Source organism: Didymella exigua (genome assembly GCF_010094145.1).
Source record: "Didymella exigua CBS 183.55 unplaced genomic scaffold M421scaffold_31, whole genome shotgun sequence".
Taxonomy (NCBI): Eukaryota; Fungi; Ascomycota; class Dothideomycetes; order Pleosporales; family Didymellaceae; genus Didymella; species Didymella exigua.
Genome location: NW_022984805.1, coordinates 23,145 through 36,514, shown reverse-complemented (window position 1 = coordinate 36,514; position 13,370 = coordinate 23,145). Strand labels below are relative to the sequence as shown.

Sequence of the window (13,370 nt, the reverse complement as noted above, 5' to 3'; positions counted from 1 at the left end):
TAAGTTAGGCGCGCTAAGAGTTTTTGACTAGTTTGGTGATATGATTAGTTCGGTGATATGACTAGTTTAGTGATATGACTAGTTCGGTGATATGACTAGTTCGGTGATATGACCAGCTCGGTGATAGAGTACGTTAGTGATCTAGTTAATGTTAAAGTTGTTGATTCTCAGCCTTAAGCTGGGCAGCACTGGTATTTGCCTCTGCAATAACCTTGCCTGCCTTGCTAAGCACTATCCAGATGCTCCGTGAGAGAGATTCCGACAACAGCTGCTGCTGCTGGGCCTTACTTATATAGAGCTTGTAAGCTCTGAGGGGTGAGGTACCTCACGGGCGAGCCGATCACACTTGCGAGCCAATCACTCTGCCAAGACCACATCAATCTGCCACCCAATTATGGTCTGCATTAGCCCACATTAGCCTCTTATTTAGTAGTATAGCAAATAATATTATTTAGTAACACTTTTCACAGGTTTCTTACATGTGCGTAAGTTATGCCTTACTGTATAACGTACCCCACGGACGAGTGGACCACTTTTGCCAAGCCCCCACCAAACCACCCTTTCCACACTAATGTCTCCTCAACAACACCAGTTAGACGCGTCAAAGGAAGCTTAGATGCAGCTTACGCTCTAGGCCATTTAACAAGACACAACTCTATCCCTGCAACGCGCTGCTGCTATCTACAGGGTTCTAAAATCTACACTACGCAGACAACGCGCAGGACAACCTTCACGTGCTAATTCTATAGCCAACTTGCGGAAGCTAGACAACAATGAGGAGAGGGTGATTGTTAAAACTGTTCTTAAGCTAGATGCCTAAGGATTTTCCCCTTAGCTCTTAGATGTGGCTACTATGGGTTAGGGTTCCTATTGGCGGCATCAGTATTTACACGAGGTACGATCTGGGTGTGTGGAATTGTCAAAGTCTCATCTGATGAGAAAGTGACCTTTGAGTGAACAGACAAAGCAGGAGGTTCTCAGCTCTTCAAACAGAACAAACCACTGTGTCTGAAAGAATAAATTAAGCGTAAGGTGTTCGTATCTGTTAGATATATCATCCGACTATGCCAGTGCTGCATATCCTCACTAAACCATTCCGCAGCTTTTGGCCCGATCTTTTTTTGGAATGAATGTATTGGATGAGTTTGTACAAAATGTAAAGCTACATACCAGACTAACGAAAGCAAAAGAAGAAATGGAAAATCAACTGGGATACAGACAGACCATAAGAAAGCTACAGATCCACTGTAACCACAGAGATCATCAGACAAGTGCGAGGAGCCTCAGATCGTTGAGTATAAGGGAAGCGCGCGACAGTTACCAAAGGCGAAACGAAACGAACATAGGAAATCTAAGACAACAAAAGCAGACAACAAGGCAGTGAGAGACAAAAAAATTGGAAAAAGCAGAAAAGCAAGCTTATAGATGTGGACTAATATGAGGCCAAAAATGACGTGAGAACAGTCAGAGGTGGCTCTGCCAAAGTCACGACAGCCATGTTGCTCTACAAGTAGAACATAGTACCTTCAAGCTCCTACTTCCAAGAGAGTAGGTGCTCGCCTCGAGAGCTCTTCCCGGCGATTCAGCAGTCTGAGTGACCACATGTGCGTCACTATCGTAACGGATGTAATCGTTCATACGGCGAGCAAGCTTGGCTGCGTATAGCAGAGGGAGTGCCTTGGAAGTCTGGCCATGCGGATTAAGCGGGAAGCTGGAGTTCAGGCGACCGGTGAAGTCGGCCAGGTCGGGTGCGCTCATCTTCGCGTCGTTGTGAAGGACATAGTAGCGGTGCTTTGCGAGCTCGTCGCCGGTAGCGAGGTAGTCGAACTGCAGAACTATCTGAATGATGTCAGGGCTCTATACACGACAGTACTAAAGCGCAGTATCCCTGTTGACGGCCACGTATGTGAGATCGAGGTTGTTGCCGCCAGGAAATGCGGCATTGTAGCCTTCGTGGATGTGCTTGATTTCTTATTTGGTTGAATTCAATGCCATCACAGAAGAGGAGCATGCGTGTGAGAGGTTGGTCGCACCATTGCTTGAAGTCCTCCTGCATCATCTCGCTGAGCTGCTTGATTCCGTCTTCGCAGGCCTGCTTTCGAACAGACCCGGCGTACTGGACAGCAGAAGTATCCTTGCTAGCAACGACTGCTGCAAAGGAGGGTCGAACATCTTTCTTTTCACTCTTGCTAGTGACGTGAGCACCGACGATCATCGTGTTTTTGTCTGCAAGAAGAGACTTATGTGGTATTTGTCCAGGCGACGCGCGTCCAAATATGAGGCCAATCTTTGCGTAGATATCACTCGGCACGTACTCGTCTGGCTTGACCGCTCTTTCAATGCGCATCTTGATGTGGGAGACGGGAATACAGAGTAGAGAAGCCTCCAAGTTTGTTTCGACCGCTCGGTGCAGACGAGCAATGGTCTCCCTCACTGCCTCCTTCGGTCGATTGTCAATATCGTAAACCACAGCGACGAGTAGCTTGACTCAGTCGCTGAGCATCCGCCAAGGGTTGTTGAGTACTGCTTTCAAGGCGAACTTCTGTCCTCCTACATCACCGTAGCGTCGTTGGAGTTGCCCTTCAAACACGTATGCGTAACAACCAGTATCAGACTCATCGATCTCAAGAAGTCTAATATTAGTCTGCTCGAACTCGACTTCGATGTACTCTTAGTAAGGCTTAAGGGACGAGATCGAAGAGAAGAACCCCAGCGTCGAGACCTTCAGCCATGGTTTCTCCTTCATCTGATACCAGGATTTTAGTACCGGGTCAAGACCAATAGATGTGGCAAGATGACATACAACGCGTGCGCTATTTTTCTCGATTAGCCTTCTATCGAGCTCACAGAGCCGAGAAACACCACCGCCTTCAAGGACTTTCTTGACCTGCTGCCGAATAGCTTCATTCCGATGACCGAAGCTTGTTAGCGGCTGACTTCCTTTGAATTTGAGGAGCTCAAGCGGGATCCAGGCTCCTGTATTGTCTCTCACGAAAGGTGGGTTCTTGTTCAGGGCTTACCACCTTTTGTCGCTGGTGAAGTCAGGTAAACTGTTTCATCAACTCGTTGTGGGGATAGCTTACCTTTGCTGAAGTATTCCGCAGCACTGATAGTGATCCTGTTGACTCCATTAGTCATCTTAAACTCGGGACCGGTGTGAGCTCTGACATCCTGGATCTGGATCTCTCGACCGAGGTCCCCTTCCGGAAGCATCTCAACATTGGCTCGAGTCCCTTCGATTTTGGGAAGCTGCCTGTAGATTAAACAGGTCCGCATGCCACATAGTGTGGACCGTAAGGATGTCAGATTTTTCTCTATGTCTTTGGCTGTTGGTTTCTTGGTACTAAAGAGCCTGAGGAGCAGCCCCTCGGCATCCGAGTCCTCAATGCCAGGAACGAGACGGAACTTGACGTTCAGTGAACGCCCTCTGATATCAGACGCCATGTGCTCTGTATGCATCGCTTGCTGAGTAGATCTAATTGAGTTACGTACAGACTTGTGTGTCGTGGTTTATGCATCTGAGCATGGCTCTTGCTAGGGCGCGCATGTCTGAGAGTAAGCTCGATGTTTAAGGGAGGATGGGGACGAGAACCTAAGCCTGGTAGAGCCTCATGATGATTCGGTGGGGCAGAATTTCGAGGTATGATACACCACACTGGGGAGGAAGGAGCCAAACGGAAATGCCTGAGGCCGAAAGGACGCTGAGAAATTATAAATTGTGCAATCGTCAGAAAAGTCTGAAGACTTCGCATAGTGTAGTCTACTCACTGTTTATCAAGTACATCGAAGTTGAGTATCGACCTTTTCCGTAGCACAATATGCCAGCTGCTGGCCGTCTATCATTACAAGTGCTCGCCCATCCACGCCCACCATCCCGCAACATCACCAACATTCTTGCCTTGGCTAACATTGCCACCAACAACATCAATATTCGTACCAACCTGTCTCATCTGGTCAAACTCAAAGCTGCCCTCTCCGCCCTCGCCAAGCCACTCCTTCTCCTCATCAACATCGTCTTCACCAGTCAGCTTAGACCCAGCATCCCGCAACGCCTTCGCCCTATTATTCCTGACTGCACCGATTGCCTTTTCCAGCTTGCTCTTGATCGCACTCGCCGGCAGGGCAGTGAACAGGTCCATCTTGTTTGCCGCAATCAGCACAGGGATGTCCTTGGGTCCCTTGCTTGTCTTCGCGTTGGTGTGTCTCTTTTGCAGACTGAGTAGTACATCGTGCAGATACTCTGCAGCCTCGTTCAGACCAGCTTCCTCGTCGATGGCAGCGGCGTCGACCACGAAGACAATGCCGCAGACATTCTTAGGAGCCGCGAGGGCGGAGGTAGCGTAGTTACGGAGCTTGCCGTGACCGGGCGTGTCGATGATGATGAAGCGGCGTGAGCGCTCAAAAGCTGGGTCGCCGGGGGAGCGGTAGTGCGAGGAGGCGGGAACGTGAGGGTCGGGGAGCAGTGCTTCGATCTGTAGAGGGGCGATGGAGGTGTGGGTGGTGACGACGGTGCCGCGCTCAGTCTATAGCCATATTAGCATTGCATTGCTCCAGGCACCGGCCGCGCCTGTATTGCGTGCGTATTGCAGGTTCAGCAGCGACGTACCAGAGTCGTGAACGCAGTCTTTCCCCCTCCACTTGGCCCTGCGAGCAAAAACGTGGGCAGTCCTGTCGAGGCAGCCGCCTTCCTGTACAGGAAAGAATGCAGCAGAATAGGCAGAACAAGGGCGATCGCAAACGTGATCACAATCGTCGACAGCTTCGGTGACAGTGCCTGGGTCAGCCAGCTATCCTGATCGTACCAGGCCATGTTGCCGCGGTATCCAGACAAGCAGTCCCTCTCTTTCTCAATCCAGGTGCTCGGGCGGGCGCTCGCAGTAGCGCAGCTCTATCCGTATAATTGCGCAGGCGAAGGAGATGCGCGCAGTTCTGGCGGTGAGTTTCGTGTATTTGAAGGCCCTAAAGGCTGGAATATTTGACAGGGGCACGCGTGTTGGCGCTCGGTTGATGACGTGACAAAGTGTTCGCCGGGCCCGCATCTTCCGTTGCAGCGCTTGGACTGATCGCACGCGTGGCAGAGCGAAAGTGGGAAACTCTGCTGTGCCGCTAGGCGCTCAAAGCCGAGGCCAGGCCCGCCGCCGCCGCTTTCATGCTTCCCCGCCGCTAGCCAGACACCGTTGAGCTTCCTTGCACCTCATCTCAAGAAGTGAGAGCTCATCTCTTCGTTGTGAAGAAGAAACAAGGAGCATGTCATGTGGCAGTTGTTGAGGGCGAGGCGGTGAGCGATCAGGCTCTGACCGGCCGTGCAGTAGTGTGCATCGACCTGCGAGGAACGAGACAGAAGGACGCATGGGTGGAGGTGTGGTGGGGCATGACTCGTGGCAAGATTGAAGTTGTGAAAGGCACACGGACAGCGCGACAAGTGTGAATATAGCAGGTGCGAGTAAACAAGAAGGGCCGCCTGCATTCGCAACTATCAGAAGCTTTTCAAGGCTATATATTCATACAATTGACAAGGGCCACCATCGTTAGCCACATTTGCTCCGCCACCACGCTTGTGCTCCCTGCCCGCCTATAGTCCGTACTCCCATGATCATTTCGAAAGAGATGCCATGGTCATCACCCATTACTCATAAAACTGTGACCACTGTCACCAGCAGGTAGTGCGACCTCATTGGTGACAGTACATAGGAGAGGGTGGGTATGAACATCGGCCTGTACCAGTTTTACCCACAAGCTCCATGTGCAATGCGTCCGTAACTCGTGACAATTTTCCTGCGCCTGTACTAACACCAGTGTTGTATCGCGCCAAAAGCAATATCGTGATATTGAAACGCCAAAAGGAAACTGCACCGAAAGACGAAGAAAAAAGCAAAGGGAACGTTCGCTAATGCGCATCGTTCAATCGTGTCATGACGGTAGTGCTAGGTGCAGGATTAAAAATATTAGGACAAGGAGGATGAGAAAAGATACCAAGGAACGTGACGCCGAATTTCAAGACAAAAGGCCGCGCGAATGTATGTTCAGTGGCACTGTGTTGTGTGCTCGAGGTCGAGGTCGGGTATGCACCTGGCATACTATTTTGAGTCGCTGTCGGTATAAAGCCTTCGAACTGGCTTCGGGAGTGGCCGATTGCGAAGTCGTAGGAGGGGGTGGTAGTGGATGGCAGTGGGTGGCACCATGAGTGAGAGAGGAAGTCTGTAGACTCGAGTACCGATGTGACTTCGTGCGCAGCCAGCGAAGGAGACTGAGGGTGGACTTGAGCGTGCAGTAGCTCAGTATCCAGCGTGAGCATGCACATCTGGGTAGTACCCGCGGCTAGTCTCCATGCCCTGGAACCGCCCACAGCCGCCGTTCTGCCAACCGGCAGCCAGTGCTGCAGGACCTGGATACTCCTCTTTGACGATACGCGGTAGCAGTGGCAGCGAACATTCGATCTTGGATGGGATGCTCTCGTACAGGGGTGCAGGATAGTAGGAGTAATCTTGGGGGGCGTCGTTCATCTTGGTGTCATCCGAGTCGACCATGTGTTGATCGCCAACGAGGCCCTCGTGTGGACCACCGCTTAGAGAGCTGGCAGAGCTTACGGAATGGCTGCCGATCGGACTCGGATCTAATGAGTAGGTGGTTCCACGGTACATATTACCACCCATTGTTGCACTACCGTTCGATAGACCGTTGCTGTATGAACCGAAAGCTCGTGCACCGTTTGATCCCAAGCCATGATGTCCAGGCCCGCCGAGACCTGACCCGCCAGCACCTCGGCTTGTACCGGCGTTGTGGGGGCCCTCGTGTTGGTAGTGACTTGGCGATCTTCCACGAACGACCACAGGGTGGGACGAGCGGGCGGCGACCTTCACCCACTTCGGTTCATTATCTCGTGGATTCTGAATGTTGGCCCAGAGTTCGACAATTAGATGATAGTACTGCTGCTGGGCTCTACGCTTGCCGTTGTTCGCGGTTGCTGACTTGAATTGAATGCGTTCGAAAGCATGCTGGTAACTGCTGCTGCCATGACTGGTGGGCGAATATTGCTGTGATGAATCGCTCTCGTTCTGCAGGGGCAACTGTGGGCCTGGGACGCTTGACGACTGGTGGAAACTGTTGAGCCCATATCCACCGTGCTCAAGGCTTTTTCCAGGCGGCGTCGGTGCAAGTAGCTCCTTCTTCATGGACAGCTGCGGGCCCTTGTCGCGCTTTGGAGTGTGCTGAATAAGCTCGATGGTTTTTCCAGCCGTACCGTCAACAGCTGCGGCGAGCGAAACGGCCATCGATTGTATTTGCTCTGGTTGTTTGCCGTTCCCTTGATCAAGGTACAGGCGGGAGTTCGAGATCCATGGGCTGAGAGCGTAGGAGACATTGACAGCGAAGTAGTTCCTGCGGTAGCATGTCCAGACCCGATCCCCGGAGTAGAAGAACCCTTTCTCAATCTTCGCGTCGAGCGTTGGAACAACTGTGGTACCTTCGCATGTAATGGTTCCGTACGTCTCTTGGGCATGAAAAGGTGGGGAGTCTGACGTTTGGCCAGGGCTTGGATAAAGGGAGCTCGAATAGTTACTGTATGCCAAAGGCATGGTGGTTGATAGCACACTCCTGGGCGTATCGGGTAGAGAGTTGTAGCGAGAGAGATCAGAGTGACGAGGCGAAAGGGTATGAGGGTGTCTGTGCAGGCCAGACGACGTTGTTGTATAGTTGTCCCGAGCCGACACACCCATGGGCGGTGATACAGGGTTGCTCAACCCTGGTGATCGTGTCGGTGGTAACATTGCCGACGATGAAGCATCAGTTCTATTGTTGCTGTCAGCTGTCATGCATACACATTAGGTTTGTCGCGCACGAACGCGCCACAACGGCTACCTACATGGAGGACATCCGTCGAGTCGACATGTTACCGTAACCGACACCAGGGAAACTGCTGTAGTTGTTTGCCACAGGGTACTGGTTCGAGTAGGTTGTGGCCACAGTCGGAGAAAAAGATGAGTAGGTGTAAGCTAGCGCCGACGAGGCGTTGGAGCTGGGCGAGGTTGAGATGGACCCAGACCCTGAATCGGAGAGAGCAACACCGGATTGGTAACTGTTGGCAGTCAGTAAGCCCAGCAAAACAATGCTAATCGGTCCAACTGATGCGAGCGACAGCAATGTGTAACCAAGTGTAGGGTGACACGGTATAAGTTGTCAAGTTGACCAGGGATGGTATGGCAGACCCACTGGGCTTGTCGTGTGATCATACGTGACAGACCGGCCTGCTGGGAGAGCTAGGTGTGTCATGCATCCGATATGTGTGCGACGGCAGGTATGATGGAAGGTATCGTCGACGTGTTTTCTTTGGGGGCTAGGGGTCCGCCAGCATCAGGCAAAGAGGCGTCGAGGATGCAAGCTGGGGTCGGCAGGCAGCACTACGGAGCCTGCATGCCAGACCGGGAAGAAGGAGACCAATGAGAGAGGCTACTTACGTTGCGTCGGGACGGGGTGCACCGTAACGGCTTGTAATCGCGCTGGAAAGCATACCGGTCGCTGTATGAGCTAGGGCCCCGTCGCGCCTTAGCTGATCGGGTACACCAGCTGCGAAAGAGTTATGATGTGCATGAGAGCCAATCTGGTCGATGCATCCTTCGTCTGTAGAGAAATGGTTGTCTTGTGCCATTGGCAACGGAGGGTGGAGTACTGCTCGTCCTGCGATTAGCCAATCATTCTTCGACCGTGATGGTGGTGTTGTAGAACGATGCTGGCGACAAATGCAAAAAGCGTGCGCCGGCAAGCGGTTGAGCACAGAGAAGCATACGCGCGTGGGGTGTTGGTTGTACAGGTGGCTCCGCAGTTAGGCTAGAAGAAGTGTGCGAGAGCCCACTTCAGAAGCTGCAGGAATCGAAATAGGAGGACCCACAGCGTGTAGCAATAGACAAGTACTAAGCAGAACGCGCATGTTGGCTGTGTTGTTGACCAGCATAAGAAAGAGGCGCGGGCGGAATGCAGGATAAGAATGCGGAGAAAGGCGCCAGCCAGTTCATGGCTGGAGGGTGCAGCGCTTGGATGGGCGAAAAGTGGAGACTTTTTGCTCTCGAGAGCGCGCAAAATACAAAACAAAACTTGCTCACTTACTTGACTGCATTTTGAGAGAACGACCCAGTGAAGATAGCGCTGCTCAATTGTCAGAATACTCGTAACCATATTAAAAACAGCAGCTAATTATAATGGCACTGTATCTCGGTGTGCAAATGAATGATAACTTACAGCCGTACTGGTGAGCGACGAATGGTCACTTCGCTCAATTCTGTTAGGTTGTTGTGGCGCTCGATTTGCGCTGCAGATTGAAGCGGCGATTTCGAGGCAAGCTCTCAAAGGCTGATTCGAGGTGGAGTGAAAGACGGAAGCGAGATTGGTGATGGTCGTCGCAGCCTCGTCCAATGCTGCTGCTGGTCCGCCTGAGGGGTGATATAGCTGGTGCAGGGGTACGACTTGATAACCTGCGGCTGTCCGAGTTACTGGAGGTAACAGAGACGTTGTTGATGATGTTGACAAGTAGCTCTGAACGTAAAATCGAAGGAAAGATGCGATGGATGAAATGATCTGCGCGCTCGATCCTGTTATGCACGTCGATATGCACCCACTAGCTTGTCGGCGCTCGAGTCTGCCGCAAGGCTTGGTTAATGAGCCGCTGGGAGGTAAGGAGTACTGGGCATACTTACAGTTTCGAAGCTTCAAAGATACAGATGTCTGGCGTCTGTTGATGTCACCTGTTGCGGCTGCGCGACGCCTTAAACCCTGAGATTAAACGGTCGTCAAGGCAAACTGCTAGATCGAATAGTATGTTTTGCTTCTTCCCGCAGTCTCCACAGACCTCGAATAGCAAGCACAGACAGGTACGGGCGACGATTCGGCTGCCTACTTCTGGTAATCCTTGTTGCGACGTAAGCGGTGTGTATGCTCGCTGTCACTGCTGCACTGCGACCTGTCAGTCCTTCGCATCAAACAAGGGAGCATGTCGCAATGGTAGTGGAGCTTACAGGGTTATTCTGCAGAGTTCCTAAAAGATACAATGTGGCGTCGCCTGATTTTCGATCGTGGCTGTTTCAGCGAGGGTGTTGTCGTCAAATGCTCAGCGATCTACGCGAAGGCCTGGTCCACGGAATAGCCTGACCGTTGTCCGTCGCTTTACTGTAACGTGGAAGATGCAGATTGACAGTGACTTTCCGACAGTAATGCGGACAGAGGTGTTGAAATATTGAGGACAGGTTCGAGAAGTGCTCTTCTGACTCGACTTGAGCGGGTACTGGCCGTCTGAAGGGTCGAAGCATATATGCACCGTGCCTTCAGATCAATCTGGCTCTTGCTCGGGATCGTTGTACAAAGCCGCTAGGATTCGATACTCCCGTAATGCTAGAACTCAAGGCTGCCGAATAGGGTACCAAACCCTGGAAATGAACAGACTGGTACGCAAGATGTATCAAGCGCTTCCACGAAGGAGAAGGCTTTCTTGATAAAGTTGTAAGTTCGATGTGAGTTCGAAAGACGGTCGACACAAGAGAACGTGAGCATACAGAATCTGGGCAATAGATGTACGGTTCGCAGATAGAAACCGCTATAGCTTGATCCAGAATAGGGTGAGCTGGGGGTCAGGTTCGGGATGTTTGGCTGAAAGGAGAAGTGCCTACCAAGCAAGTATAGCCCCACAACATCATTCAGGATGATGGATCAAGATTCAGCCCACAAGCGAATGATCCGTATTGCCCTGCTCTTAGACCTTGACCGTTTTCCTAGCACCACGGTAGTATTGGCAAGCTGCAGCAGCGAGCCTTTCCCAAGTTGGCGACTCTATATCTCCGAGACGTCAGGGAGATGACCTGCCCCAGCGTCCAGGCTCGCGTCCTGCTCGAATGGTAGCTGGTCCACGCTGAGCTTTGCATTCCTTGCACCAGCGTAGGGCCTCTGCTGTCCGCGGGAGCAGTAGCTCACTCTCTTACAACGAGTGGATTGGCTGACCGGAGAGGCGCATCACGGTCCCCGTGCAGCGATGCAGGAACATTGACCACGACACCACACTGAATTGGGTGGCCGAATCGACACAGCAGGACATGGACCGAGCAGTTGGGACCTCGATGTTTCATCTCGATCAGCCGCCCAAGAATAACCCATGAAGCGAACAGATGATCAGGGTTCGCTCTTGCCACATCAACATTGGTTGGACGCTCACTGCCCACGGCGCCCAGTCAGCAGTGGATCAAAGGTAGCCAAGGAGCAGGCTGGGATAAAGCGCCACGGCCCGGTAGCCGCAGATGGAAGGCCAGGGCGAACCGTGGGTGAACGGGAAGACGAGGGGATCAAAGGACAAGGAGAAACGTTGGTTCGAGGGCCGTTACCTGTCACGGGACAATAGTGACGCTGTAACTTGGCTCTGACAATGACGGTTTGGGTGACTGAATTCGACGAGAAGTCAGCCACCGCCCACACACCGACGCCAGGTCCCTCTCGCTGAGGCAAGCGTGCAGCGGGTGATGCTCAGAGGTTGCATCGCCTAGAGGTTTTGGTTAGAGCTCTCTGCGCCATGATCCGGGCTGCTTCACTCGACCCGGCAGCCTGGGGTACTGCGTATTACTCCGAAAGAGGGCATGGCCAGTCATCGTGAGGGCTGCCGTCTAAGGTTGTCACTCAGCTCTCGTTGCGCTTCGGACAAGGTGGGAGCGGCGAGCGGCATATCGTTAGCCGGGGTCTGAACGGTCAAGAAAGCGAAAAACAACGGGGCGTGGACCGGCTCGGCGGCTCCCTTGCGTAGTCGAGATGAAAAGCGATACATGATCGATTGGATGGAGGGGTGGACTTGCAGGGGATTGGAAAAGACCATCTGGTGACGTGCAGCGCCCGCGGCTACCTAGTCCCCACTTGGCCGCGCGCCAGCCTTTTTTGGCTGCTAGCGCGGCGTTGCCCTTCCCGTCGTGCATCGGTCGCGCTGAACTCCCCAACCGCTCTCATCATCTGGCCGTGCCGTGGAGAACAGCACCGCAAAGCGCTTGCTCTCCCTTACTGCGCTGCCTCAGCGATGCTCCACGCGTTCAGGGTGACATTAACGTCCCAAACATCATCAAGCTCATGTGTCTCGCACGTTGCGGCCGTCCACACCCCAGCGCTCGGGGCTGACCGGCGATGAGAGTACTCATCTTCGCATTGCATTCCTCAACCCACAGCTACACAGCTCACCAGAGCATTTGGGCCAATGAGTGAATAGCGATCAGCGGCAGACCAGCAAGCAGAGAAGGCTTGCCGCAGATGCCAACATCAGACTGACCCGAGCTAGTTACCAGTTCCCTATCAGCCTGGTCATCTGACGTATCCGGATGGAGAATGCAAAGGCAGGGCTTCCCGCTTACTTTCCGAAGTGCCTCACCGCACTAGGAGCGCCGCCCTCAACATACTCGGTGCCTGCCAGAGAATTCACCGCAGCCAGGCACAACAGCCCGTTGAAGCGTAGATTCAGATGGTGGCTGAGCGGGTACTCAGGAGATCACGGCTCAGATAGGGCGTCGCAGCTCATTGCGAGGTCACAAGACGCGCATCTTCCCTGCAGGGCGTCTCCTGTCGAGGCCAATTGATCTGCAGCCTCCCGCCCAACCCCGTGACGGCGATGGTCGGGCGTCCAAGCAACTGTAAGATTCCGATACATAATGGCGACCTGCATCAACTGTAGTGTTGTATCGGGAGGATTAGGAGCCGATTTGGGTTCTTGCTTTGATTGTCTCATTCGACTCGAAGACGCCAGTCTGAGAACCACGTCGCTTTCCACGGTTGCTGCGCCCTGTTACACGAATATCGCTTACTCCAGCCTTCCAGATTAATGGACACCCAGGAGACGCCGGTGTCGCAGCCTTGACAGGAGCACGTTACAGCGATCTGATCAAGTACTGATAAGCCGTTGCGAGTGGATCGAGAACAGCTCACAATTAATGACTCCATGAACAGAATCAGACAAATTTCAAGTTGATTGGCATCATCGACTTCATTTTGGGTCAATTATGGACACTTACACAGACGAGCTGTGGATAGGAGGCTCGACGCTAAGTCTAGCAATGAGCTCAGTATGCAGCCTTCATTGAGTTGTCGTCTCTCATGTGGGTGGTTGCCGCCCCATGGAGAACTGCACTATGGATTTCTTTACTATGTGGGCCCCGGCGGACAACAATCTGGTCCAGCATTGACAATTTAGACTGGCTTTGACCGTTTGAGGGTCCAACCAATGGCATTGGTGACATGTGGATCGCCTCAGATGCTGTTACAAGCGCACGGTTGGCGCGCGCGTCACCTGTTACTCATGGCCGGCGCACGAAGCTTGCCATGTTGTTCGGTATTCGATCTAAAGCATCAGCGAAGCGCATGGTCCA

At 52.7% G+C, this 13,370-nt stretch overlaps 2 protein-coding genes across 2 annotated transcripts; both read right to left on the bottom strand.

The window, feature by feature from the left end:
* Positions 1-3,842: 3,842 nt before the first annotated feature.
* M421DRAFT_70516 (P-loop containing nucleoside triphosphate hydrolase protein) lies at positions 3,843-4,810 on the bottom strand (the record flags this gene model as incomplete). Its single annotated transcript, XM_033596715.1, has 2 exons — positions 3,843-4,523; positions 4,607-4,810. The coding sequence occupies 2 exons, from the start codon at positions 4,808-4,810 to the stop codon at positions 3,843-3,845; spliced, it is 885 nt and encodes a 294-aa protein (XP_033445431.1).
* A 1,419-nt stretch (positions 4,811-6,229) lies between these two features.
* On the bottom strand, positions 6,230-8,082 carry M421DRAFT_260449 (p53-like transcription factor). The gene is made up of 2 exons (XM_033588687.1): positions 7,862-8,082; positions 6,230-7,788 (listed from the first exon to the last, which is right to left on the bottom strand). The coding sequence occupies exons 1-2, from the start codon at positions 7,885-7,887 to the stop codon at positions 6,276-6,278; spliced, it is 1,539 nt and encodes a 512-aa protein (XP_033445430.1). The 5' UTR covers positions 7,888-8,082; the 3' UTR covers positions 6,230-6,275.
* Positions 8,083-13,370: the final 5,288 nt, after the last annotated feature.